The 26,215-nt window shown below is 49.2% G+C and overlaps 7 protein-coding genes, 1 non-coding gene and 1 pseudogene across 10 annotated transcripts; all 9 read right to left on the bottom strand.

The window, feature by feature from the left end:
- Positions 1–2,991: 2,991 nt before the first annotated feature.
- Positions 2,992–5,815, bottom strand: LOC9640984. Its single transcript, XM_024667125.1, has 5 exons — positions 5,671–5,815; positions 5,233–5,493; positions 3,677–4,918; positions 3,051–3,624; positions 2,992–3,019 (listed from the first exon to the last, which is right to left on the bottom strand). The coding sequence occupies exons 1-5, from the start codon at positions 5,813–5,815 to the stop codon at positions 2,992–2,994; spliced, it is 2,250 nt and encodes a 749-aa protein (XP_024522893.1).
- Positions 5,816–5,870: 55 nt separating this feature from the next.
- Positions 5,871–7,269, bottom strand: LOC112343514 (annotated as a pseudogene).
- A 2,952-nt stretch (positions 7,270–10,221) lies between these two features.
- On the bottom strand, positions 10,222–13,135 carry LOC112343508. The gene is made up of 4 exons (XM_024667104.1): positions 12,928–13,135; positions 11,396–12,637; positions 10,505–11,343; positions 10,222–10,456 (listed from the first exon to the last, which is right to left on the bottom strand). Exons 1-4 carry the CDS (start codon positions 13,124–13,126, stop codon positions 10,340–10,342), a joined length of 2,397 nt encoding a protein of 798 aa, XP_024522872.1. The 5' UTR covers positions 13,127–13,135; the 3' UTR covers positions 10,222–10,339.
- A 379-nt stretch (positions 13,136–13,514) lies between these two features.
- LOC9640982 (ADP,ATP carrier protein) lies at positions 13,515–14,879 on the bottom strand. The gene is made up of 3 exons (XM_002993376.2): positions 14,403–14,879; positions 13,954–14,343; positions 13,515–13,899 (listed from the first exon to the last, which is right to left on the bottom strand). Exons 1-3 carry the CDS (start codon positions 14,844–14,846, stop codon positions 13,600–13,602), a joined length of 1,134 nt encoding a protein of 377 aa, XP_002993422.2. The 5' UTR covers positions 14,847–14,879; the 3' UTR covers positions 13,515–13,599.
- A 3-nt stretch (positions 14,880–14,882) lies between these two features.
- Positions 14,883–16,094, bottom strand: LOC9640981 (translin-associated protein X). The gene is made up of 6 exons (XM_024667109.1): positions 15,881–16,094; positions 15,735–15,814; positions 15,538–15,679; positions 15,321–15,470; positions 15,069–15,273; positions 14,883–15,016 (listed from the first exon to the last, which is right to left on the bottom strand). The coding sequence occupies exons 1-6, from the start codon at positions 15,989–15,991 to the stop codon at positions 14,958–14,960; spliced, it is 747 nt and encodes a 248-aa protein (XP_024522877.1). The 5' UTR covers positions 15,992–16,094; the 3' UTR covers positions 14,883–14,957.
- A 645-nt stretch (positions 16,095–16,739) lies between these two features.
- Positions 16,740–18,587, bottom strand: LOC9640979 (glucan endo-1,3-beta-D-glucosidase). Of its 2 annotated transcripts, none has more exons than XM_024667106.1 (3): positions 18,380–18,587; positions 16,940–18,331; positions 16,740–16,867 (listed from the first exon to the last, which is right to left on the bottom strand). In XM_024667106.1, the coding sequence occupies exons 1-3, from the start codon at positions 18,423–18,425 to the stop codon at positions 16,824–16,826; spliced, it is 1,482 nt and encodes a 493-aa protein (XP_024522874.1). In that variant the 5' UTR covers positions 18,426–18,587; the 3' UTR covers positions 16,740–16,823. The 2 variants fall into 2 exon arrangements, with proteins under 2 accessions (XP_024522874.1, XP_024522875.1); XM_024667107.1 differs by having other exon boundaries at positions 16,940–18,313.
- A 53-nt stretch (positions 18,588–18,640) lies between these two features.
- On the bottom strand, positions 18,641–23,913 carry LOC9640978 (protein EXPORTIN 1A). Of its 2 annotated transcripts, XM_024667103.1 has the most exons (30): positions 23,752–23,913; positions 23,511–23,627; positions 23,367–23,459; positions 23,235–23,306; positions 23,062–23,169; positions 22,930–23,012; positions 22,739–22,877; positions 22,615–22,683; positions 22,483–22,560; positions 22,370–22,432; positions 22,267–22,311; positions 21,851–22,210; positions 21,743–21,802; positions 21,570–21,680; positions 21,407–21,504; positions 21,242–21,350; positions 21,125–21,190; positions 20,975–21,073; positions 20,844–20,924; positions 20,704–20,793; positions 20,562–20,647; positions 20,430–20,510; positions 20,200–20,382; positions 20,081–20,147; positions 19,915–20,025; positions 19,749–19,856; positions 19,559–19,696; positions 19,365–19,505; positions 19,205–19,309; positions 18,641–19,152 (listed from the first exon to the last, which is right to left on the bottom strand). In XM_024667103.1, the coding sequence occupies exons 1-30, from the start codon at positions 23,845–23,847 to the stop codon at positions 19,030–19,032; spliced, it is 3,180 nt and encodes a 1,059-aa protein (XP_024522871.1). In that variant the 5' UTR covers positions 23,848–23,913; the 3' UTR covers positions 18,641–19,029. The 2 variants fall into 2 exon arrangements, with proteins under 2 accessions (XP_024522871.1, XP_024522870.1); XM_024667102.1 differs by having other exon boundaries at positions 23,367–23,627; positions 23,752–23,895.
- A 121-nt stretch (positions 23,914–24,034) lies between these two features.
- Positions 24,035–26,121, bottom strand: LOC9640977. The gene has a single exon (XM_024667105.1). It carries the CDS (start codon positions 25,985–25,987, stop codon positions 24,362–24,364), a length of 1,626 nt encoding a protein of 541 aa, XP_024522873.1. The 5' UTR covers positions 25,988–26,121; the 3' UTR covers positions 24,035–24,361.
- On the bottom strand, positions 24,144–24,275 carry LOC112343515. Its single transcript, XR_002991309.1, has one exon. It is a non-coding gene; the product is annotated as a small nucleolar RNA snoR83 (small nucleolar RNA).
- Positions 26,122–26,215: the final 94 nt, after the last annotated feature.

The raw sequence follows: 26,215 nt of genomic DNA, 5'->3' as shown, positions 1-26,215 counted from the left end.
TTGAGCAATTTTTGTGAAGCTGAGGTAGAGCTCCATTCTTGAGAATTGTGCTTAAGAACTTTCATAGAAGGGTCAGCAAACTGTCACTACTGCCATTGCTGCATGATGTTCATGATTTTGTGGCTTAAACTTGTTGTGAGAAAAACCAGTTAGTGCAGGAAACAAATGACTAAAAAGGCATGAAGGACTTGCAAACCTGGTAAAGCTATAGAATACACAGATTGGAATCAAAGTTGTATGTCTCAGTAGCAACCTATAAAATAAACTTGCCAAGAGAAAGCAAAAAAAAGAAATAGATTGAACAATTACAATTACAACTACATTTTTACAAATTGAAAATATTCTCTATTACTCCCAGCAGAGTTGGGATCCCTACTAGTAGCATTCTATTTCCAAAAATGACAGATGTTCAGTTAAATAAAGAAATTCTATCTGTTTCTATTTTTCGCACAAATCAACATTATAGCGTGTGGGCTCATGCAATTTTGAACCCAAAAAATGCTCGGTGTCCTCTAGCGTTATTCCTTGAGTGGCGTGTGGGCGCATGCCATTTTTAGGCCCAAATGCTGAATGGAGAAAAATGCCCTTTCTGTGCAAATGCTGCAAGAGGTAGATGCGGAGCACAAAGGAATGTAACTACCTCACATGGCACAGATAAACTTTTCTATTTCTAGCAAAGATAAACTTTATAGCACGTGGGCTCATGCAATTTTTAACCCAAAAATGCACCAAAAGATGCTCGGCATCATCTTGCGTTATCTCTTGAATGGCGTGGGGCCACATGCCATTTCCAGGGGTGCATAGGAGTATATTTCTAGAATATTCTGACACGCGCAAGGTTTCTTGGACTTTTCTGGAGATCTAACTGTTAGATTGCACCTAGATTTTACAAAACGGTATGCAATGCCCTTCTTGATGAGCCTGCAAAGCAGCATCTTGATCGGACATCACATGAGACCACACGAGGCTTACAATATTTCGGGGGCATTTGCCATAGATCCAACCGTTATTTTGCTCCAAGATTTTACAGTTTAGTGTGCATTGACCTTTCCATCGACACTGCAAAGTGGCACCACAATCAAACGTGGGATCACATGAAACCAACTTCACTAAGTCTGGTTTCACCAAAGTGTATTTGCATGTTTATCAAGCATCTTGTACTGAATTGCTAAACCCTAAACCCTAAACCCTAAAGATGCCCTTTCTGGGCAAATGCTGTAAGAGGCGGATGCCGAGCACATTATATAAGTAGATGTATCTCAGGCTAGCGAAGAGGACAAAGGAAAGCTTAGCTGGGGATTCTAGAAGCTATAAAGGTGACAGTGGAATGCATATAGATTAGGCTAGTTCTGTGAAAATCAAAAACCATAATTGAAAACATTGAAATGCAATAAGAAAGGTTTATAATATTTTTGAATTTTAAGCAACCAAAGGAAGGGCATGTTTTGTCTTCATTTTCTAGTGTGTGGGCTCATGCAAGTTTCAACCCGCACCTAAAAATGCCTCTACCATTTAAATTCCCAGCTAAATAAAGAAATTCTATCTGTTTCTATTTTTGGCACATGTAAACTTTATAGCATGTAATTTTGAACCCAAAAATGCACCAAAAAATGCATTATTCTTTGAATGGCGTGTGGCCTTATATTGCCATAAATGGAAGTACATACCCATCTTCACACAGCATAATTTTCTTTTACACAGCGAATAATCTTGGTGTAGATCGGTGACATGGCATGGCAAAGTTAGAATCACTGACATGGCACAGCTAGATCGAGGCAAGAACATGATGTGACAAAGTTCAACGATCTGACAGCAAAGTCTAAAAGCTACTCAATGTTCTTTAGTTTGAAATTTGTCAGAGGAATTATAAGATTTGGTTTGTCAGAGGATTTGATGTGACGTTCAAGCATGTGCCATTTTTGAATTCTCCCACTCATTCCTAGGTCTATCATTTTTGTGCGCCGTCTTCTTGCTTCCGCTGAGCGCAGTGAGCGCTGCAGCATTGTGAGTTGTGGTTTATGCGCAGCTCTGTGAGCATTGTTGAGAGTGGCGGTTTGTGCAAGCGGCGCTACGAGTGGTTGCGGCATTGCGAGCGCCATTGCGAGCAGCAGTTTATGTGAGTGGCGGTTTGTGCGAGCGACACTACGAGCAGTTGCGGCATTGCAAGCGGCATTGCGAGCGGCATTTTCTTTGGTGTGGCTACCACTTCCTCTTGATATTCGGCACTTGTGCTTTCTAGTATGTTCACCATGGCTCGGAATGGCTTAGGACCACATTTCAAAATGGCATGAAGCCTCATGCCATCTTTGGCCCCTGCTAGCCTGTTGCCATATTCTTTTTGCTTGGTTGCAACTTTATATATTTTTGTGTGGGAAGTTTAAAACCTGAAACTACATGGTTTAAGTTATCAAATTTTAAAATTTAGATAGCATGGGAAACACGCTGGAGATCACCAAGAGCGAAAACCATAAAGCAACAATCAATGAATTATGTGGAACAACGTTTTCATAAAGTGAGATTCATTAATGTGGTCCCTGAAAAACTCTTCAAATCCTTCCCAAAAGAGAAGATCAGGGACATAGGGCAGAACTATGAGTGGCCCGAAGACAAGCAAAGTGCTTCACCCCCTTTTCAGTTTCTTCAAACCTTTCTTCACCTCTTCCACAGCATCCAGCAATTCCATGTTGACAATCCCCCGAAGTTTCCGACCAGCCCAAACACCCGACAGAGGTGAAACCTGAAGAACAAAATAAACATGTCAAAAATCAAATGAAATATGCCTTACCAGGGGTATTTCTTTGCGCCCCTTTCTCGCTCGCTCACTCCACCACAAATCTCCGAAGGCCACCTTTCCTACCCTTGGATGTGGGTTCAGTGAAACAACCAGCCTAAGGTAGCCAGTCCAGCACCACTGTTTTAGTTTTCGAGAGGCTCCTCCTGAATGCAGCATCTTGTCAATCTTCATGATGTCGAGTGAGGAAAAAGCTTGAGTCACACCCAGCCCAGATCCGGTCCTGAACTGTAGAAACACAGGCATCATCTTATGCGACTCTTTGCTTCTGAGAAGAAACATCCCATCTGGTCCAGCTTCTTGGAATGGTCGAAGCCATGCATAAGTAGCAAACGATGCACCAGCCTCAACAGCTTCAAGCCACAGGTTCAACTGTTCTTCAGTCCGAATCTCCTGAACCAGCACGCCCGAGTGCCCTCTTGGCTTTACAACTTCATACTCCTCCTTGTAGACCACATCTGTTTCCTGCAAACCCAAAACCTCAGCTGGTAGCTTGTTGTCAAATGCCTCCCCCACGATGCATGCAAACCGCTCAAAGGTAATGCCAGGGACTGATGCGTTTGCAGCTGTGCTGATGACTCGCTCCATTACTGTACCAGCAGGCATATGTTCCCAGAGTGCTTCTGCAATCATCGGCTCTTGAAGGATCACGTATCGCACGTTAGCCCGACCTGAAGAACCAGGTCCGGCTTCATCACCCCTCACCCCTCTTATGTGTGGAATAATCGGTGCAAAAGGTTCGGCACTGGAGTCACTCTCAAGCAGCGTTGCAAAGCCACAGTCAACTAAGGTCATGACACTCCTCTTCCGCTGCACAATAACATGACCAAAACCTGGAAAAAACCAGCATGAGGAATATATCTGTGAAGAATCAGTGACACATACCTGTAAGATAATACGTGAACAGAATGTCCTCAATCATTTGTGCTGTCTCTGGATCATCGCACACCCGCTCCGCTTCATCCCTTAAAGACCGAAAAAGTCCAAGCTCCACCCCAGTCTTGTTGATCAACTCCAAGGAGAAAACTTGGAACCAATCCTCTGGTGGTTTGTCCTGCACAACGTACTTCTCAATCGCCGTGCTCAAAAGTCGCCTTCTTCCAGTGTACATGGAAGTAATCGCGGGCATGTCCAGCCTGCTGATATCTATAAACCGTTGAAGAAAGGCTGGAATGTTGGTGTCGTCAAAGCCAGGTAAGCTATAAATTTCGCTTACATCGTAAGGCTTCACTGTCCCTGACTGAAGTCTTTCCCGAACCTTAAGCATACTCGTGCCGGTGCCCGCAACAAACAAGCAGCTCTTCAAGAAACCGTACGACTTCAGAGCCAGTAACATGGGGTTCAACAACGGCTGCCCTTTCGTAGGACTGAGTTCAGACTTGAATCGACCTTTCATACAACGAAGCAGCCTTTGAGCCTCATCAAGGACAACCACCCCCTCCTTCCAACCAATGTCATCTGCAAGATTCCTTATAACCTCCTTCAGCTGATCCATAGGCAGTTGCTGATCCACTGGAACACAATCGATCAAGGCTTCAACCGCAGCACGGAAGACATCATCAACTGCCGGGTACTCCAATTGGAAAAAAGCCCAATCACGTGGATGAAGCCCAGGTTTCAGCGCTTTCAGCAACTTCAAATATTTCAACCGGACAAGAATCAAAATCCCAACACCAAACCGCACCACTGCATGATTCGGATCAAGATCGTGTTCACCTGCGGGCAACCGAGCCTTAATCCAGCTGGCAACCCTGTCTACATCATCCGATCCTCCTCCAAATCCAACCATCGGACGCTTACCCGTGAAAAACAAGGTGAATCTACTGCAGGCAAGTTCGATCAACATTCTCGTTTTTCCTGAACCACTGGGAGCCAAAAGCACAGTGATCTGACGTTCTGACAACCTCTGTGCAAACCGATTGTCGAGCTCCACAAGTCCATCTCCTACGCCTTCCCATAGAAGGCATGGCAGGTTACTAAGCGCGCATATGGGTGTCCGGGCCGAGGGAAATTTCGCCTTATAACCCGACTCGTGAGTTGCCAACCGAGATATGAACTGCGATTTCGTGGAGATGGAAGTATCACACACCTGTGACATGGCCGATCCTGTTATGGTTGTTTTTGTTTCTGTTTCAGACAAGAAAAGGAGTGAGCAACATAGCCAACATAGTGTGACCACACCCAATCGACTGCAATAAGATCCATTTAATCATTTCCAAAAGATCGCAGAATACCAACAATCCAACAGTACGAGAGCCCAACAAGCAAACGGCCAGGAACAAAAGCCTGACACAATAGCCACTTCATCAAACACACGACGCCATAGGCTGAAACAACAGACGCCATAACCCTAAGCCCTAAACCTCTAGCCACATGGAAACGACACACAGCAAAACGCCCCAAATCGAGGGGGAAAGCTAAATACACAAAGAATGACTTACCATTACTTCTGAGGAGGAGGAGTTTTTTCTCCCGCAGCTGTTCTTCCTCCTTCCGCAGCTGTTCTTTCTCCTTCCGCAGCTGCTCTTTCTCCTTCCGCAGCTGCTCTTTTTCATTCCGCCAATATTCCGCCAGAGATTGATTGCCACTCTGAAGGGCAGAGAGAAAAGATTCCCCAGCCGCTTGGATCTGCGGCTCAAGAAGCGCAATTTCAGCCTGCACCTTAGCCAATTCCTCGTCCATTTTGCTAGTTGAAACCCTATCTTAAAACCGTCTTATATGGACGGTTTAGGGTTTAGGGTTATATTAAATAAGTCCTTGATTATAAACAAGAGAAGTAACTCTTTAGCCAACATGGATCAAAGAGAAAACGAGGGGCATAGGAACAAAACACAACAGTCATAGCCATACAAACAAATGCGAAGCAAGAGAAGCCATACCTGGCACTTTGAGGTGCGGCTCAAGCTTCTTAGCAGCAAAGACAGGCACCCTTAGCTGGATCACTTCATCGTATGTGAGACCTTTCAACTCCCCCACAAACTCGTAGCCCTCTGATTCCAGACTTTGCACAGCTCGATCAATCATGGCTGGTTTCCCGACTATTCGAAATGACCGCACCAATAGCAGTAATACTTTTCAATGGATTAGAAAACCTTTTATGATCTTTAAAGCATTAAATGCAGTAGCATGAACAAAACAAGATCTGCATCCAGCTTGTTAGCTTGTCAGCCACCCCCACCAGAGCCATAACTCTTTCCCAGGAAGATCATTTGCAATTGGTCATAGCCAGACAACACTCCAGCTCCAGCCACGGCTCTCAAGATGTTAGCACTGCACCCTTAAACAAGGACTTGACTCCTTCCTTGGCCATAATTTCCCTCAGTGCGTGCATTGAGCTCTTGTACTTGGCACCCTCGCCAGACCTCATCATCATACGCCGCCTCACCGTGTCAATCGGATACGAGGCAAGGCCAGCCGCAATGGTGATGCTCCAGCCCAAGAAGAAACTCGCAGCAAAGTTGCCCTGTTGCACAAAGAAGAAAGCACGATTGATTGCTGGAGCAAGCTAAAAGGTCACCTTGAGGTCTCCAACCAACAGCACCGGCTTGAGAGAGTCGTACATTTCAAAATAAAGGCCCCGGTACACAACAATACCCACGCACGAAATGTTGAAGCCGCGGTAAAGGCCGGCAATGCCATCGCTGGCCAGGGTCTTCTTGTACACGTCCAGGAGGCCATTGAACTGGCGGCCACTGCCACTGCTACCGCCACCACCCTTCTTTGCAGCCTTGGCGTCGTTGGCCAGGCGGGTCCGGGCATAATCCAGCGAGTAGACAAAGAAGAGCGAGGAGGCACCGGCAAGGCCTCCCGACGCCAGGTTTCCAGCAAACCCCACCCAGTAGCCGTCCCGGTCGGCCTTAAAGTTGACGAGCCTCTTGAAGTGGTCCTTGAAGGCGAAGTTTAGCGCCTGCGTGTACACCCAGACAATGAGCATGACACTATTTAATTGGTGTGTGTTTTTGTTAGAACAGCTCTCATCTCACTCGGATTTCTATTGATCCACACATTTTCAATGGTTATATTCTTCAAAGGCTACGAAGACCACAACAGTGGCCTCCGATTCTTCGTCCCCGCTATGCACGCCGTGGCTTCCTCGCTGGTAAAGTTCTTCCACAAAATTTCTAAGAATCGAGAAGTGAAAATTGCTTTCTCTTTGTATTTTTCCTGTAGACTTTGGGCTTGAGAGAGTCGTACATTCCAAAATAGAGGCCCGGGTACACAACAATACCCACGCACGAAATGTTGAAGCCGCGGTAAAGGCCGGCAATGCCATCACTGGCCAGGGTCTTCTGGAGGCCATTGAACTGGCGGCCACCGCCACCGCTACCGCCACCACCCTTCTTTGCAGCCTTGGCATTGTTGGCCAGGCGGGTCCGGGCATAATCCAGCGAGTAGACAAAGAAGAGCGAGGAGGCACCGGCAAGGCCTCCCGACGCCAGGTTTCCAGCAAACCACACCCGCGAAACTACCCAATCCATACTTATTACTTGCCTTTAGAAACCTTAGTTATAGCCACAAGAGATCGAGGTTCTGAGACTTGCTTGAAATTCGTCATCGCCGCTGCTCTTTCTTGGCCACATTGAAACAAACCAGAAACTGTTGTATTCATGCAGAAACCAGACAAGCATTTCCTAAATGCACTTATTCGTTTAAGCGCAGGTTAAAAAAAATTAATAATGACTCTTTCGAGTCCTTTATTTTTGTTCTTCTTTGATTGGTCTATCTCCACTCTGGTGCAAGTTTCTGGACGAATGCGTTGGCATCCCGCCCACAACTGCAACCTCTTGGACAATGGAGAGCGATAGTTGCATTTGACCTTATCTCCTTTTCACGTGTAACTAGGTAACCCTGATAATCTCCTTTTCACGTCTGGCCCGTTCAAGATGTTAGCACCTGCACCCTTAAACAAGGACTTGACTCCTTCCTTGGCCATAATTTCCCTCAGTGCGTGCATTGAGCTCTTGTACTTGGCACCCTCGCCAGACCTCATCATCATACGCCGCGAGGCAAGGCCAGCAGCAATGGTGATGCTCCAGCCCAAGAAGAAACTCGCAGCAAAGTTGCCCTGTTGCACAAAGAACAAAGCACGATTGATTGCTAAAAAGTCACCTTGAGGTCACAGCACCGTTCCTGGCATAAAACAATCATACTGTGAGGATAAAATTAGAAGAACCAGAAGACAGAAGATGGGATTTTAATACATCAAGTAAAACTTCTGGTTTAAATAGAATAATATTAAATATTATGAAGGAAGGAGATTTTGTGGGTGACCATATGAAGCAAGAGGTTTGCAAAGCAATGAAGCAGGAGGTTATTGATGGGCATTTTGATTCCATTCGTAATTAATAACGTTATTCCATGTGTCCGTTAACGGTCTCATCACAACCCGTTAAGGCCGTTCCCGGGCACGGCCTCGCTTGTTCCCTCCAGAATGCGCTCGCCGGGCTAACGCCCAGCTCGCCCGTTCTGGGCGGGAACGTGCTCGCCCTACCCAGGAACTGCCTCATTCTTCATTTGCCAGGTGGTATCAACCAACCACTCTTTGAGAAACATTGAACCACCACCAGCACCAATTACTCCACACAATAGTTGCATTGCACCTTCTATCTTTTGCTTTTTATTTGGGGAATAACGTCCACTGATTAGTAAGTAAAAACACACATATAATTAAGTAAAACACACATACAAATAAAACATGCCTGATCCAAGGCTTCTTTATGAGGAAGGACAGCGAGTCTTAATAAACCATTCTCTGAAGCCAAGGTTTGGAAACCTGCATCCTCAATTTTCTTTCCTTCCAGTAGATCAGTAGAATCTAACACATCAGTAATACCACCTTGAGTGCCAGCACGCCTTTTTGACTTCATTTGTAACACGTAAGGGACGAGCCGACGCCCAGAGTAATTGCCCAAGAAAAAGATGGCCAGTCCAATGAGCATTACCTGCCAACAACAGTCAGAAAAGTGTCCATGAATCAATGAGTATTACCTGTCAGCAAAACAGTAGGAAAACTGCCATGCCATCCACATCGTCAATATATTTTTTCAAAGTGTAGCACCTGCTGTCGTGAGCATGCTTTTCCACGCAGATTGTCACCTCCATGTCTACACCAGTGCATGGTCTCTCAAGCTTTGCAGTCTCAAAGTAGATGCCGGGAACTTTGAAAGTGTCGTTGCGTAACAGCACCTTGTTCTCTTGGTGAAGGAACTCCCTCACAAACTCTGCTGGCAGCTTCCCATCTAGTTCCTGAGCTGCCCCAAAAGCAGCCAGCTTCTCAAACCCCAGACCGATCTTTGAGTGATCACCTTGTCCTTTGCTGATAAGCATGTCTTGACAGGAGTTCGAGTCAGTCATAAAATGGTGATAGAGCACTCTGAGTACAGCAGGTTCCTCAAGCCTTATCCAGCGTTGTTTGCGGCCCGAGAAGAAGTCATCAATGTTCTTGAGTTCCAATTGGCTTTCATTCGTCAACCAGGCTAAACCATATTCCACCAACTGAAGCGCTGGGTCCTTGATGTTGATGAAAGTTGAAGAAGATCCAAAAATTTCGTGGTAAAGTATCACCTTCAACTCTTGCATGGCAGCTAGATTGCAATTTCTCTCAAGAAAATGCCGCACATCAGTCCAAACGGTCCTGTCCATGTAGACCCCGCCTTTCGGTAACACTGACGCCTGCTCCGAGAGAATCCGTAGTGCAAATTCTGTCGAAGAACTCCACAAAAAAGCCTGTTGCCTCCTCCATGGGCCGCTTGCTTGCAACAAAGTACTCTATCGCAGTCACAAAAACCCTGTACCTCCCTCTGTGGAGCTTGTGGAGCCTTGGGAAATCAATGGAGTCTATACTAATTGTAAGTTGACGTTTGCGCTATGAGATCTGGGAGAAATGCATAATATAGCACCTCCTCTCTTACGTGGCTACCCCTTCGCTCCAGTTAACGATTAAATTTATTAGTAGATGTTGTTAACTGGTATGTTAACGACTATAATTTTGTGGAGGATGAGAGGGTTCTCCAGAACCTGGTGGCTGGCAGCTGGGTTCTAGAGAACCTGGCAATTGTCAGCCACGTTCTCACAGAGAACCTAACTTGATCCGACGGCTGCCAACGGTTGGATCAAATTAACGAGCGAGCCACAACCTGTTAAGGTATAAGAATCAGTGAATAGCTCGCCCTTTTCCACATTCTTTGCTTGCAAACTCTATAAAGTTCATAATATATACTCTGAATATTCTAGGAACTTAAGTTCTATAAATCTAAACCTATAATACTCTGAATATTCTAGAAACATTAAATGTTCTATAAGTTTAAACCTGAAACTACATGGTTTATCAAATTTTAAAATTTAGATAGCATGGGAAACACGCTGTAGATCACCAAGAGCGGAAACCATAAAGAAGCAATCATGGATTATGTGAAAGACTTGCTGCAACGTTTTCACAAAGTGAGATTTATTGATGTGGTCCCTAAAAAACTCTTCAAATCCTTCCCAAAACAGAAGATCAAGGACACAGGGCAGAACTGTGAGTGGCCCGAAGACGAGCAAAGCGCTTCACCCCCTTTTCCGTTTCTTCAAACCTTTCTTCACCTCTTCCACAGCATCCAGCAATTCCGTGTTGACGATCCCCCGAAGTTTCCGCCCAGCCCAAACACCCGACAGAGGTGAAACCTGAAGGACAAAATAAACATGTCAAAAATCAAATGAAATATGCCTTACCAGGAGGATTTCTTTGCGCCCCGTTCTCGCTCGCCCACTCCGCCTCACATCTCCGAAGGCCACCTTTCCTACCCTTGGATGTGGGTTCGGTGAAACAACCAGCCTAAGGTAGCCAGTCCAGCACCACTGTTTTAGTTTTCGAGAGGCTCCTCCTGAATGCAGCATCTTGTCAATCTTCATGATGTCGAGTGAGGAAAAAGCTTGAGTCACACCCAGCCCAGATCCGGTCCTGAACTGTAGAAACACAGGCATCATCTTGTGCGACTCTTTGCTTCTGAGAAGAAACATCCCATCTGGTCCAGCTTCTTGGAATGGTCGAAGCCATGCATAAGTAGCAAACGATGCACCAGCCTCAACAGCTTCAAGCCACAGGTTCAACTGTTCTTCAGTCCGAATCTCCTGAACCAGCACGCCCGAGTGCCCTCTTGGCTTTACAACTTCATACTCCTCCTTGTAGACCACATCTGTTTCCTGCAAACCCAAAACCTCAGCTGGTAGCTTGTTGTCAAATGCCTCCCCCACGATGCATGCAAACCGCTCAAAGGTAATGCCAGGGACTGATGCGTTTGCAGCTGTGCTGATGACTCGCTCCATTACTGTACCAGCAGGCATATGTTCCCAGAGTGCTTCTGCAATCATCGGCTCTTGAAGGATCACGTATCGCACGTTAGCCCGACCTGAAGAACCAGGTCCGGCTTCATCACCCCTCACCCCTCTTATGTGTGGAATAATCGGTGCAAAAGGTCCGGCACTGGCGTCACTCTGAAGCAGCGTTGCAAAGCCACAATCAACTAAGGTCATGACACTCCTCTTCCGCTGCACAATAACATGACCAAAACCTGGAAAAAACCAGCATGAGGAATATATCTGTGAAGAATCAGTGACACATACCTGTAAGATAATACGTGAACAGAATGTCCTCAATCATTTGTGCTGTCTCTGGATCATCGCACACCCGCTCCGCTTCATCCCTTAAAGACCGAGAAAGTCCAAGCTCCACCCCAGTCTTGTTGATCAACTCCAAGGAGAAAACTTGGAACCAATCCTCTGGCGGTTTGTCCTGCACAACGTACTTCTCAATCGCCGTGCTCAAAAGTCGCCTTCTTCCAGTGTACATGGAAGTAATCGCGGGCATGTCCAGCCTGCTGATATCTATAAACCGTTGGAGAAAGGCTGGAATGTTGGTGTCGTCAAAGCCAGGTAAGCTATAAATTTCGCTTACATCGGAAGGCAGTGTCAGCTTCACTGTCCCTGACTGAAGTCTTTTCCGAACCTCAAGCATACTCGTGCCGGTGCCCGCAACAAACAAGCAGCTCTTCAAGAAACCGTACGACTTCAGAGCCAGTAACATGGGGTTCAACAACGGCTCCCCTTTCGTAGGAGTGAGTTCAGACTTGAATCGACCTTTCATGCGATGAAGCAACATTTGAGCCTCATCAAGGACAACCACCCCCTCCTTCCAACCAATGTCATCTGCAAGATTCCTTATAACCTCCATCAGCTGATCCAAAGGCAGTTGCTGATCCACTGAAACACAATCGATCAAGGCTTCAACCGCAGCACGGAAGACATCATCAACTGCCGGGTATTCCAACTGGAAAAAAGCCCAATCACGAGGATGAAGCCCAGGTTTCAGCGCTTTCAGCAACTTCAAATATTTCAACCGGACAAGAATCAAAATCCCAACACCAAACCGCACCACTGCATGATTCGGATCAAGATCGTGTTCACCTGTGGGCAACCGAGTCTCCATCCATCTGGCAACCCTGTCTACATCATTCGATCCTCCTCCAAATCCAACCATCGGACGCTTACCCGTGAAAAACAAGGTGAATCTACTGCAGGCAAGTTCGATCAACATTCTCGTTTTTCCTGAACCGCTGGGAGCCAAGAGCACAGTGATCTGGCGCTCTGACAACCTCTGCGCAAACCGATTGTCGAGCTCCACAAGTCCATCTCCTACGCCTTCCCATAGAAGGCATGGCAGGTTACTAAGCGCGCACATGAGTGTCCGGGCCGAGGGAAATTTCGCCTTATAACCCGACTCGTGAGGAGCCAACCGAGAAATAAACTGTGATTTCGTGGAGATGGAAATATCACACGCCTCTAACATTGTTATGGTTGTTTTTGTTTCTGTTTCAGACAAGAAAAGGAGTGAGTAACATAGCCAACATGGTGTGACCACACTGGCCCAATCGACTGCAATAAGGTCCATTTAATCAATTCCAAAAGATCCAACAGCACGAGAGCCCAACAAGCAAACGGCCACGAACAAAAGCCTGACGCCATAGGCTGAAACAACCAGAGCACAGACGCCATAGCCAAAACATAACCCTAAGCCCTAAACCTCTAGCCACATGGAAACGACACAGCAAAACGCCCCAAATCGAGGGGGAAAGCTAAATACACAAAGAATGACTTACCGTTACTTCTGAGGAGGAGGAGTTTTTTCTCCCGCAGCTGTTCTTCCTCCTTCCGCAGCTGCTCTTTTTCATTCCGCCAATATTCCGCCAGAGATTGATTGCCACTCTGAAGGGCAGAGAGAAAAGATTCCCCAGCCGCTTGGATCTGCGACTCAAGAAGCGCGATTTCAGCCTTCACCTTAGCCAATTCCTCGTCCATTTTGCTAGCTGAAACCCTATCTTGAAACCCTCTTGTATGGACGGTTTAGGGTTTAGGGTTATATTAAACTATAATTAATTATAATAAGTCCTTGATTATAAACAAGAGAAGCAAGAGAAAACGAGGGGCATAGGAACAGAACGCAACAGTCATAGCCATACAAACAAACGCGAAGCAAGAGAAGCCATACCTGGCACTTTGAGGTGCGGCTCAAGCTTCTTAGCAGCAAAGACAGGCACCCTTAGCTGGATCACTTCGTTGTATGTGAGATCTTTCAACTCCCCCACAAACTCGTAGCCCTCTGATTCCAGACTTTGCACAGCTCGATCAATCACGGCCGGTTTCCCGACTATTTGAAATGACCGCACCGTAGCAGTAATACTTTCAATGGATTAGAAAACCTTTTATGATCTTTAAAGCATTAAATGCAGTAGCATGAACAAAACAAGATCTGCATCCAGCTTGTTAGCTTGTCAGCCACCCCCACCAGAGCCATAACTCTTTCCCAGGAAGATCATTTGCAATTGGTCATAGCCAGACAACACTCCAGCTCCAGCCACGGCTCTCAAGATGTTAGCGCCTGCACCCTTAAACAAGGACTTGACTCCTTCCTTGGCCATAATTTCCCTCAGTGCGTGCATTGAGCTCTTGTACTTGGCACCCTCGCCAGACCTCATCATCATACGCCGCCTCACCGTGTCAATCGGGTACGAGGCAAGGCCAGCAGCAATGGTGATGCTCCAGCCCAAGAAGAAACTCGCAGCAAAGTTGCCCTGTTGCACAAAGAACAAAGCACGATTGATTGCTGGAGCGAGCTAAAAAGTCACCTTGAGGTCTCCAACCAACAACACCGGCTTGAGGGAGTCGTACATTCCAAAATAGAGGCCCCGGTACACAACAATACCCACGCACGAAATGTTGAAGCCGCGGTAAAGGCCGGCAATGCCATCGCTGGCCAGGGTCTTCTTGTACACGTCCAGGAGGCCATTGAACTGGCGGCCACCGCCACCGCCACCGCCACCACCCTTCTTTGCAGCCTTGGCGTCGTTGGCCAGGCGGGTCCGGGCATAATCCAGCGAGTAGACAAAGAAGAGCGAGGAGGCACCGGCAAGGCCTCCCGACGCCAGGTTTCCAGCAAACCACACCCAGTAGCCGTCCCGGTCGGCCTTAAAGTTGAAGAGCCTCTTGAAGTGGTCCTTGAAGGCGAAGTTTAGCGCCTGCGTGTACACCCAGACAATGAGCAAATTGATAGGAGACCAAGATATCAGGAAGTAACCTGAGTAGGGAAGTAGCGGATAACATTGGCCAGGTTGCCTCTCCACAGCGACATAGCCCCTTCATCTCTCATGGTCCTACCAAAGCAGTCAAGAATGCCCTTGTAAGGCTCAGACAGCCGTCCCATGCGGATCATCTCGTCCTGGTTCTGGATCAGAAGCTTGACACGCTCGATGGGGGCTGCTGCAGTCTTGGAAACAGCTGCCGAGACCCCACCCATGAGGAAATCAACAACAAAGCCTGGCTTCTCTGCTGCTCCTGGAACAAAGACTGGCTGCTGCTGTGTTGGTGTTGAAGGTTGCAAGACAAGCTGCTGCTGGTAGCAGCAAGACGGGGCGCAGAGAAGTGGAAGTGGCCCCCGCTGCTGCTGCTGCTGCTGCTGCTGCTGCACGCCATGATACTTGTAGGGGGCCAGCTTGGAACCCAGATAACTAGTCCCAAACATCCTGCGGAGGAACGCACGGAGCAACAACGAAGCAAATATTCACACTCGCTACATTTCCTCCCAACCTGAAAAGCTGACAGTTAGGGCAAAACTAGCAAGGTAACGTTACGTTCAGCTGTCGACGATGCTTGCCGGATACTCTGACCCTCTCACGTGCATGGAGTAGCAAGCTACAAAGCAACACGTGAGCGACAGCACCAACCTATCCCTTGCAAAGCTTACTTGTCTCGATCTTGACGAGGCTCTGGAGCATCACCTCCACCTTCTTGGTCATGTCTCTCCCGCCGTCGACGTTGTAAAACAAGAGGCAGAAGCCTTCGTACAGTGCCTGCACAAAGCCACGGATCCTCGCCGACGCCTCCAGGCCCTGCCCGCTGGCTGCGCTGCTCACGGCCAGGCGCATCAGCTCGCCAGACAAGTCCGCAATCTATAAGCACGCATGTAAACGATGAGTTACAGTCGACCCGAGCTTACCCCGAGCAAGTAGTCGTCAATATCGACCGAGAAGGACACACCGGATGCATCCTTGACGCCACAAAGGCTGCTGTTGAGCTGTTGCAGCGTCAAGAGCTTCCCAGTCTTGCAAAACTCCACCACCGTCGCAGCTTCCACAAACTCCTGCATCTGGATGGAACAAGGAGTTTGTGATCAATCAATCGTAACACGAGCACACACAGCAGCGAGTACGTACCCCTGGAGAGAATGCTCTCTTGAGCTTCCAGTAGTCAACGCCCTCAACCTCTCTTGCTACGCGGGAGACATGAGCGTCGCGCACCGCTGCCAGATCCTTCTCGGCTTGCTCCACTATCTTATCGCGGTTGGAATCGTTGAGCCTGGGTGGTGTGCGTTTTGGCAAAAGAAAGAAAAGAAGCGCCCAAGGGGCTCTACCTGTGGATCACGAAGATGACCTTCTTACTATGGATGGTAACATCCCGGCTAGCCTTGACGAGCCTCTCCCGTCTCTCGTTCTGTGGAAGCACAAAGGTTAGCACAATGGTATTGGCCGAAGAAAAGAAACCACTTCTTCCACTTACAGTAGCGTCCAGTTGGAGAGCGTATTGCTGGAAACGCGAGTGGAATGCGTTGGTTGCTGTGGAAGTGGACATGGCGCGCTTGGTCGCAGCAAAGAGTGGAGCTCGAAGCATGCCCTACATGACTCGATCCTTGGACCTGGTCGTAAATTTGTTTTCCATTCATTGGGGCATATAAAAACTAGGAGAGCTACATTCATTCATCCTGATTCCTGTTAGAGCGCTGGGTAAGTGCAAGACCCATAGCCTGGAAGAATCAAGTAGAGTATGTGAGAAAAGAATGGTTGTTCGCTAGGAACAAGTAGCACGTACTTGGATCGGTGACGACGAGCAGGGCCGCGTTTTGGAAGTAGCAGTTCCAGTAGTTGCGGCCCTTGATCTGGTAGTAGCTGTTGAAGGCGTACGAGGCGTGGGCGATGAGTGTGGGCGGGTTGTAGCAAGCTCCTCCGTTCTGGATGGCAGCGCAGTCGGCGCCCCCTTCGCCACACGCGAAGTTGAGGCCCTTCGACAGCACCGCCTGGTCGGCGTGAGGCTTGGCCACGCACCACACCTGGCTCCCCGTCTTCGTGTCTTGTCTCGAGCTCTCCGTGCGATCGAGCGCCCCTGGATCATTGGAACCATGATATCTTTGTAGATTCTTCTTTTCACTCTTTTGGGCTTGAGCTTGCTGGATGCCCAACACAGGAAAAGAAAAACAAAACTCCTTTTCTACTCTTACCTAGGATTGGCGCTGTTGCAACCACTAGTGCTATGTAGCCCACGAGGATGGCACGCAGCAAACTGGTCTTGCTCGCCATAGCAGTGCGACAAAGTCCACTAAAAAGAAGAAGGGAGGATGACACAGGGTATTCTAGCAGAAAAGACGGAAATCCTTCAAATATTTGATACCCGACCAGACCAACGGTCATGTAATCCAGTGTAAGAGAAAACGGAAACTTGAAAGAGATTAAGGATCTCCTGCTGCTGCAGGGTAGCTGCACGATCCGTAGCCTGGATTGGATTCAAGAAGTGTAGCAACTAGTGAGAGTGCAAACAAAAAGACGAGAATGCAGTAGTACTCACTCGGGTCCGTTGCGGTGAGCGTGGCCGTGTTCCCAAAGTCGCAGTTCCAAGGCTTGCGGCCGTACTTGTGGTAGAACATGTTGAAGGCGTAGGATGCATGCGACACGAGGCTGTTGGGCTGGAAACACGAGCCGGCTGGCGACGATATCTCCTTGCAATCCGCCTCGCCCTGCCCGCATGCGTAGTTGAGTGCGGTGAGCAGTGCCCGCGAGTCGACATCGGTCTTTGCAACACACCAGGAATTGCCACTGCTCAGCTTGTGATCCTGCTGCCCATCCTTGTACCCACGCATCCGCGTGGTGTTGGAGCTGCTACTTACAGTAGTGGCAGTGGCAGTGCCACCGCCAACATGGGTGCCACTAGTTAGCAGTAACCCGGCGTCGTAGATGGGCGTGCCATCGGTGGCAAACAAGCCATAGTTCCTCTCCGACGCGGGGCCGGGCTTGAGGTCCTCGTTGAAGAGAGCAAAGATGTAAGTGTCGAGCTGTTGACGCGGGCGGAGGGGCGTGCCCGAGCTGGACGCCAGGTGTGCGACGAGTCCACTTGTAAAGGCCCGGGCATTGTCCACGCTGGCCCCGACCTCGTCCGAGCCTCCCTGCGACGGCCAGCCCGTCTCGGTCACGGCTACCGGGATTCCAAAGTGGCCCATGCGCTCCATGGCGGCCACCGCCGCGTCCACCTGGGCGGTGTACATGTTGGTGTAGATGAGACCGGTCTTGGGGTCGGGTGCGCCGGCGTTGGGCTGGAAGAGCGCGTACGGCAGGGGAATGTCGTGCGGGTTGCCGGCAAACGCAAAGTACGGGTAGGCGTTGACCAGCAGCGGCGCGCGCGTGTCGGCCAGGAAGCGGAGCAGCGGGTCGAGGAGCGGCGCGAGGTCCGCGCGGAAGGCGGCGGACGAGGGCGGGAAGGAGTTGTCGAGGATGGCGAAGGAATGCGGGGTGGACACGTGGACGGTGTCGGCGAGCTTGGCGGCGGCGAGCGCGGTGTGGATGTTGCGGATGGCGGGGACGATGGCCGCCGCCAGCTGCTGGTCGTCGGCGCTGAACACCTCGTTGCCGACAGTGACGAGCGTGATGCGCGTGCCGGTGGCGGCGAAGGGGGCGATGTTGGCCGACACCCAGGCAGCCGCCGCGGATGCGTTGGCGGCGAGGGCGGGCACGTCGGCGTTGCACACACCCACGGCCACGTCGATGCCGGTGTTGGCCATGGCGTGCAGGAATGCCGCCTCCGTGTTGAAGATGCGCACCTTGGCAATCACCGTCGACTGGAGCAGCTGCGCTACGTGCTGTGCCGCCGGGAGATTGTTGCCAAGTTGCCCAAAGTTGACGCCAATGCCGGGGATGACACTGCGAGCTTGTTGGATTTGGCTCCCCTCTGCGACAAACGTATCACCTGCATGAACGCGTAGCTATAGTTACAAAATGATTACTTCAAACTCACCCATGCTCGCCACCAGCGCCAAGAGCAACAACAATGCCGGCCTCATGTCTTCACAAGTTTTCACAAGTTTTCACACTTCGACGAGGCTACTCTTATCGCCCAAGGAAGATCCACGAGAAGAGAACAGAACAAGCAAATAAAAAGAGAGGATGATTTCTTTGCCTTTTTTTTGCGCAGGCAGCCTTTCAGAGATCAAAGCTAAACAAAGGAAAGCCACTTTGCCTGGACTTTTTTGCTTGCCTTTTTTTACTTACACGGGGACAAAAAATGTTGCTCTCTCTCGCCATATCTTGTAAAAAGTAGTATAGTAGCACCACCACTAAAGCACACTAGAGCCAAAGGATCATTCGCTGTGGCGTGTGGCACGCCCAGCTTCACCTGTTGTTGCTGTTCATGTCCCCCTCCCTCCGTCCCCCGTTCCTAAAGGAAACGTAGTTTACGAAAATCCAAGCTCCTCTCCTCGCCTCGTCCCACTTCAGCCACCATTCCGGCAGTGTGCCTTGCTGAGAAGCTAAGCAGGCAGGGCATTTTACCAGGACTCCTTCCTGAACCTGCACCAATGCACTCTCTCTCACACTGCCCACAGAAGCATCACCAGTAGGTGCCGCTGCAGCGTAGAAATGTCTTGTGTGTGTGTCAGCGATCAATGGTCAGGTGTCCAACATGTCGTCGTGGATCTCGTTGGGAGCAATCAGCCCGGGGACGCTAAGCATTCTTTGCCTCTCCGCTTCTCGCTGTGCTGCTGCTTCGTCCGCATACAAGTCCTTGTTGTCCTGCACAGCAAGGCCTCGTCACATCAAATGACACAGCGAAGTCGTCACGTACCTGGACGGAAAACTTCTTCGACTGGATCAAAAAGTCCCGTAGATGGTTCTTGAACCCGACCAGGTCGTTTCTGTTGTCGAAAAGACCGTTCACGAACATCGTCACCTGAACAAGAAGCATGTGAGGCGACAAGGACCTCCGAAACAGCAAACATGTGTACCTCTGAAAGCGTCATGTTCGGAAACGAGGAGTGAAGGAGTTTAATAGTATAGTCACGAACAAAAAGCATGTTGTTTGCGTAAGCAGTAGGTCCAGCTACGCTCACGTCCCACAAAGGTTGCGTCAACACTCCGGAATCAACCTGTGCCCACCCTCGAGAGTAAGCTTAACCAACTTGCATACACAAACTTTTACCAGGCAGAAAAGATGCCGAAGAATGAGAACATGAAGCTTGAAGCCGGGTTTATGGAACGTGTCGGTCAGAACAGCAAATATTTCCTGTTCAATGGTAAGGAAGTAGCTTTGATGGAACTGGTTGCAAAATTCGGACGCCTGAAGTATAAAAGAGGCATTACAGCAAAGAACCGAGTAAAGTAAAACGCACCTGAAAGTTGGAGAGCATTTCCAGCAACAAGTTCAGTCCTGTTTCGGCAACATTTCGTTCTGTATGCCGAAACGCCCAGATTATCGAATCCATCACAAGCTTCAATTGCTGGGAACACATTGACAGCATTGAGAAAAAATCGTACCAACAGCTGCAAAAGAGATACCTGAGACGAGAGAGAGAAAAGCGCCCGAAAACAATGCGATGCTATAGCCCGAAGCAAAGAGAAAAACTTCAGTCGGTGTTCCGGATAATCTTCAAAATTCTTGGTAATCATCTGGAACGAAAAACACAAGGGAATTAGAATGGCACGAAAAAGGTACCAAAGATACCTCTAGCGTGCATGCAAAGACTGCTTCAAATATCCGAGGGACGTCCTCGATCATAGAGCCGGTAAGCCTGTTGACAAAGATCATACAAAATAAGCAGGCAATCGAAAAGCAAAACGTACTTGTTAATGATCGTAGCGAACAACGATAGCACTTCCGATTCACGTGCATCGGCAACGTTCCTAGCATAGTCACCAAGTATGGGATCCATCATTGCCGGAACAAACTGCTTTGCAACCATTTCCAGGTCTTCACATTTCTCTATAAACGTCTCAATCAATTTCAACGTCTCCTGCTTCACAGATCTGCTAGAAACATAAGACCGGAGAAGGCAAAGATATCTCCATCGTACCTCAAAAGCTTCACGTAAGAGGTGCGAGATGCGTATGGACCGCCTCCAGCAATACTGCTTGAAATAAGTTCGCTATACATTCTGAAAACAAGAGAAACATCAGAAACTGGTTAGAAATGGAAAAGCTTCTACCTGTAAACGTTGAGCATATCAAGGTAAATTAGAGTTATTTGAGATAAAAAAGGCTGTCCAAGTGAGTTTGCAGCACTCGTGTTTGTCTGTTGCAGGAGAGCACGAATCAAAACATTTAAAGCACCAACTCCAGTTACAGTACCTGCAAAATGTTAAGCACGGCCCTCGCAACGTCCTGAGTTTTCAAAAAATCCACACTCTGCCGCGCTTGGTTGATTATCTCCGCCCATTTCTGTAAAGCCAAAAGTCAGGAACTGCAAACACGCAAACAGCTCCGCCCACCTGATTGGGCAGCTCCATTAAGCTCCGTAGATACTCTTCCCGTCTGTATGGATCTGACTCGGCTTGAATCATAGATCCCACCTGCGCCCACGAAACGCTCAGTGAACTACGTTATGAGCCCCATCACATACCGCTTCATAAAAAGTATGGATCTGATGATTTTCAAGATCTAGAATAATACTTGGAAGCAACTTTAAGAGCTCGCAAACGAAAGGCTCAGTCTCTCCGACCTGCAGCGCACGTAGATCCTAGAGATGTTTGCGACGAAACAAATACATTACCTGCAGGATGACAAACTTCCTCCTGCATTTTTGGACAATCTTCAAGAATGTATCGCAAGCCATGTCCTGAAAATGACAGTAATGCAATCTATCACCACTGCAAATTGACGTCCTTACCTGGACGCCGGGATGGGTCTCATGCATAAACTCAAACAGTTTGTTCACAACAGTTTTTAAAAACTTCCAATGGGCTCTCAGAAATCTGGGATACTGTCCCACAACATACCTGAAATACAACCATTAGACCGGGCAATTTCGTAGGCTGTAGATGAGGCATCATACATTATATTACTTGCAATAACGGCTTTGTTGTCCTTTCCTTTCGTTATTTCACAGAGGTTTAAAAGGTCCCTAATAACAGTAACCAGAAACCTATTCTCCTGCAGGAAAAGAGTTACTTTCTCAATATAAAGTCGACAAAAGAAAAAAGGAGAAAGAAAAGAACCTGGTCCTCTTGCATGGAACCAGATATCGACCCTATGGCCCAACAGAGAGTATTCAAGTTATTCCATGTCCACTCGTCCCCGTTAAGCTGTTTGGATAGCTTTTTCAGCATCTGCGCAGAGAAAAGCGGAGTAAGGTTAGCAACCTGTCAAAAGATTGACATCGATATTGTACCTGCTGTTCTGTGTCTTCATGATCAAGGTGGGAGAGATATATTAGAGTCTCCCGCATTATCTGACAATCGAAAATTAACAATCGCAATTGAAAAAGTAAAGAAACTACCTTATATTGAACAAGTACGTCGTTGTCCTTCATGGTCTCTCGGACAATGTTCCCGTTCTCGTCTTCTACAATCAAGACCTCCTCCGGCTTGGCCATACGGCTGACCATCAGCAGTCTCAATTTGGAGAGTGGCACAGCATACAGCTCTTTTCTGTTGGAGCCTATGCCATCAACTTGCAAACCAACAGGTTGAGAGAGCGTGTCCATTGTAACCTTGAACAGGTGGCCAATCCAGTAATTCCAATAGTCCAAGCACACCTTGAAAACCTCGTTGTCTTCGACGTAAGATATGTTGATGAGATAATCCAGTCCCAGCAACAGTGGTGCTTGATTCGAACCTTCCAGAATCTCGATGTGCGACTGTTTCAAAACGTTTAAAGTAGAAAAACAAGTTCATCAAACAGATAAAAAGTTACCTTGAAGAACGATGTGAAGAACATCGCAAGATTCTGAATGAACGCCTACAAAACGTGCAGAGAAAATTATACGGACGCAAAGTAGATGTAAGTGGGCAAGTACCTGATCCTCGTTCGCACCCTTCTCATACGCTTCAGGAATATTTGTTCCCGGTGGAAGGATTGCCTACCCGAGCAAAACAGGTGGTTAAGTGTGTGTATATGGTGATACGATACCTGAAGCTGCGTTATGAAGATTTGGTACAGGCGCACAAAGTTGTTGTCGTAGATTTGGTTGAATTGCAAGGTACCGATCTGTGGAAGGCATATCACGTGTTAGAGAAAGTTTTGATGGAAAGATGCACGTACCTCTGTCAGGCATTGCAGAGCAAGGTTCCGAAAAGTCGCAATGGGGAAGATCTTCAGCAGTGCGTCGAGCTGAAACAGAAACATAAGTATAACTGCATAGCGAGCAGCCACAAGGTTATAATACCAGGGGAGATTCGAATATGTAGCCAAGAGGTATCCATGACAAAAAAGCGTGCAGGGTAGCCAACGTCGCGCGTATAAGATCAGCCTTTTGTGATGCCGATAACACGTAGAGACAAAGCTCGTGAATGAGTTGGAACTCGCTGCACAGAAAGATTGAGGACGATGAGAAGCGCTAAGTGCAAAGCTCTGTACCTGTTCAATGACTGCTTTAGCTCTTTGATTTTGCTTTGGGTCATTTCGCCTTGAGAAAAATCGAAAACCTCCTCGCTTAGCAGCTTTACAGAACGGGTCAAAGACGCAGCATAAGGAAAGTGAACAACCAACCTTCAAAATGAGCATGCAGTTCTCACAAAGAGTTTCGCTACTTCTAGCCGCCACGACGAGGTCGGGAATGAATCTCGGCCACCTAACTGGCCACTCGTGTTTTAAAACCTGTTTGCCACGGTCACAAGAGGGCAGTGATCAGCCTGTGAGCAGAATAGAAGCCAGGCACAGACCTGAACAAGCACCACATTTAGCTTGTTGATGTATAAGCGTTGATCTCGGAACGACACCGGATCACTGGACAGCTGCACTCAACCCAAACAAAGAGAGTTTTTGATCACGAACATGGCAAAGCCAAGGCAAACCTTGACGATGAGGTCCGAGACGTAGTTTTTGATCCCGTCTCGCTGTTCTACAGGCAAGATGTTCCAGCGGTACTTGATCACGCACTCGAGCACCTGAAGTGTCGATGAGAGGCGGTGAGAAGCCACGAATGATCCATCCATTACCTGGAGGGCAAAGAACTTGGAGTTGAGGTTCTGGGAGGTCTGGAGGATGTCCACAACCCTCCTCCACGTCTCGGGATGGTCCCGCAGCTGGGTGAGGATTTTCTCCGCGGCTGCTCTCTGAAAGAACACAAAGAAAGATCCGCGCTCAATCCATGGATCCCAGAGTGGTGGCGAATGCAATTGGAGCTCAAGAAAGGGGAAAAACCGACGAATGCAATGCCGAATGGGAGCTAAAACTCACCTCATCCTTGGAGCCCGTCCCGTAAAAGGCAGCGACGGTGGCGTCGAGAACCGGCACATCAAATGGCTGCCCAAAGTCGAGCAGCTTCTCCGCCATGAGCGCCACCGCGTCGATCGCCCCCCTCGTCAAATTGCGAAACCCTAGGGTTTTCTCCAACACACACACGCCACTTTGGTTTTTTCCCGTTAAACCCTATTTGACGGCCTCGCTCATTCAAGAGAAGCCAATGCGCCGCCCGCCATTCCATCGCGCTTCATTCGCTTGGCGCGCTCGGAGCAAGAACGAATCGAGAACTTTTCTTTTGTATTAATTGGATTCAAGGCCAACAAGGACATCGATTGATTGATTCTAGTACGCTAGAGTCGAGAAATTCCAGTGCCAGTGACTGAGGTGAATGTCTGCGAAGCTACTATCAGATAGACACCCAGCGGTGATTCGGGTGCTGTCAGCGAAACTTGCAGATCTGGTTTGCTATGCGCCTCTGATGAATCAGACACGGCGAGAAACAAAGCCGTGGCTGGGATTAACAAAGAGGCGGCCGAGAGCCCTAGCTAAGAACCCTAGAAACTTCCCATCTCTCTCTCTTATATATATACTCACTCCATCACGATCACGAGCATATCGGGCAGCGAACCAAGCCATTCTCGTTGCATTCCGGGCACTTGACGACGCCTCCGTCGGCGCCGACGCTCTTGCAGCTGCCACTGCAATCCGTGCAGGGGATGAATCGCACGCCGCCGCAGCCATCGCAGTCCTTGCTCAGGTTGCCGTGCGGCAGGCCGTGGAGCATCCTGGCCAGCGCGCCGCTCTCGTGCGCCGCCACCACCTCCTCGGCGCCGCCAATGTAGCGCCCCTTGATGAAGAGCCGCGGCACCGGCACCGGCTTGTCCATGAGATCCTTGAGCTCCTGCCGGAACTGCGAGTCCATGGACACGTCCCGCTCGTCCACCTCCACGTTGGTGCTGTGGAGGATGTTCCTCACCGTGTTGCAGTCCTCGAACGTCTTGCGGATGCCCCGCAAGCTGGTGGAGTAGAGCACCGCCTTGTTCTCGCCATCCGGGGGGCATCTCTTTGGACAGTGTTGGAGCAAATCGATCTCCATAGCTGCTGCTGGTGCTGGTGGAGCAGGAGGAGGGGCTTTGCTGCTGTAGCTTCGATCCGCCGCTTGGTTCTTCTCGTTCCAATCCGCCACCTTGCTCTGCACTGTGCCAGCCTTCGAATCCGTCCTTGTCTCTCCGCGGCCACGAGTTGCTTGTTGCTCGGCTTCTTCTTCTTCGCGATCTGATACTGGCATTGCAGGCGGCGCCGCCACCTTACTCCTGTCTTGGCGATTTGCTCCTTGGGAAGAGACCATGGCCTTGCTCTTTGCCGCCACTGCCACCTTGGGCCGAGGCTGGGAAAGTCCCTGCTTCCCCGCCGCGGCAGTAGCAGCAGCGGAAACGCCTGTCGACAACTGCTCGAACGCCTCCCTGAATGACTCGAGGAACTCGGCATCAAACAGCGTACTATCCACTTGTCGACCAGCGTCGCCACCACCACCACCATCGCCATACGTCGACAATGATCTCGACGCCTTGCTCGGCACCTTGGACCTGCTATCGGGGCGTCTCACCACCGAGCTCATCGAGAACCTGTTGGTTGCATTCGCGCCGTTGCTCGACCGGCCGTTTGGCATGCTGCTGTGCCGGAAGAAATCCTCCTCGCTTTCGGTGTCGCTGTCTTGAGAGGCAGCCGAGTTGGAGTACGCGAGCTGGTCGACTTCTTCCAGAGTGTGGATCACCGAAAACTCTCGCTTGGGCTGCGACGGCGGAGACGCTGCTGGTGGAGCTGGAGCTTTCGGAGTTTTCGGTGGTGCCTCCTCCACGCTCTGGAGCAGCTTCAAAACATCCACGGTCTCGGGCTCGACTCTCCCGGAAAGTGCACTGGCGCTGGTTTTCTTGTGCTGCGCCTGCGACTTAAGCTGCGTGAGAACACTGTTCACCTCCGACCACGACTGCGGCAACTGTGAGCCCCCCGACTCCAAGCTCATCATCTTCTGATACACCTCGTTCACCGGATCGTCCGCCACAGCCGCTGCTTCCTCGGACGAAGATTTCTTGTGCGAATCCACCCGCAAGAATCCATACGTGCTAGATGTGAGGGCGACGAGGTGCGCATCGTCAACGGGAGATCGAGCAAGAGGATGCGCTTTGCTGCCATGGTAGACATCCACATTCTTGGATGACGAGCACCCCATTCCTTTCTTGGATCTTGGGAAAGCAGCGGGCGGCGGCGGTGGAACTACTTGGACCCTTGCCTAAATAGCCATGCCCATACCTGTGGTGGCTATACAGCGCCATAGATCGCCCGCCCCGCCCTAGCCATTCCAAGAAGGAAGTGAGACCCCACAAGAAAAAAAACCCCACCAAATTTGAGGCTTCCCACCACAAAGAAGGAATATGCGCGGAACATTTCATCTGGTGGC

The sequence above is a fragment of the Selaginella moellendorffii genome, unplaced genomic scaffold, assembly GCF_000143415.4.
Source record: "Selaginella moellendorffii unplaced genomic scaffold, v1.0 SELMOscaffold_155, whole genome shotgun sequence".
NCBI classification, from domain to species: Eukaryota; Viridiplantae; Streptophyta; class Lycopodiopsida; order Selaginellales; family Selaginellaceae; genus Selaginella; species Selaginella moellendorffii.
The sequence above is the reverse complement of the archived record's forward strand: the minus strand, read 5'-3'. Positions and strand labels throughout refer to the sequence as shown.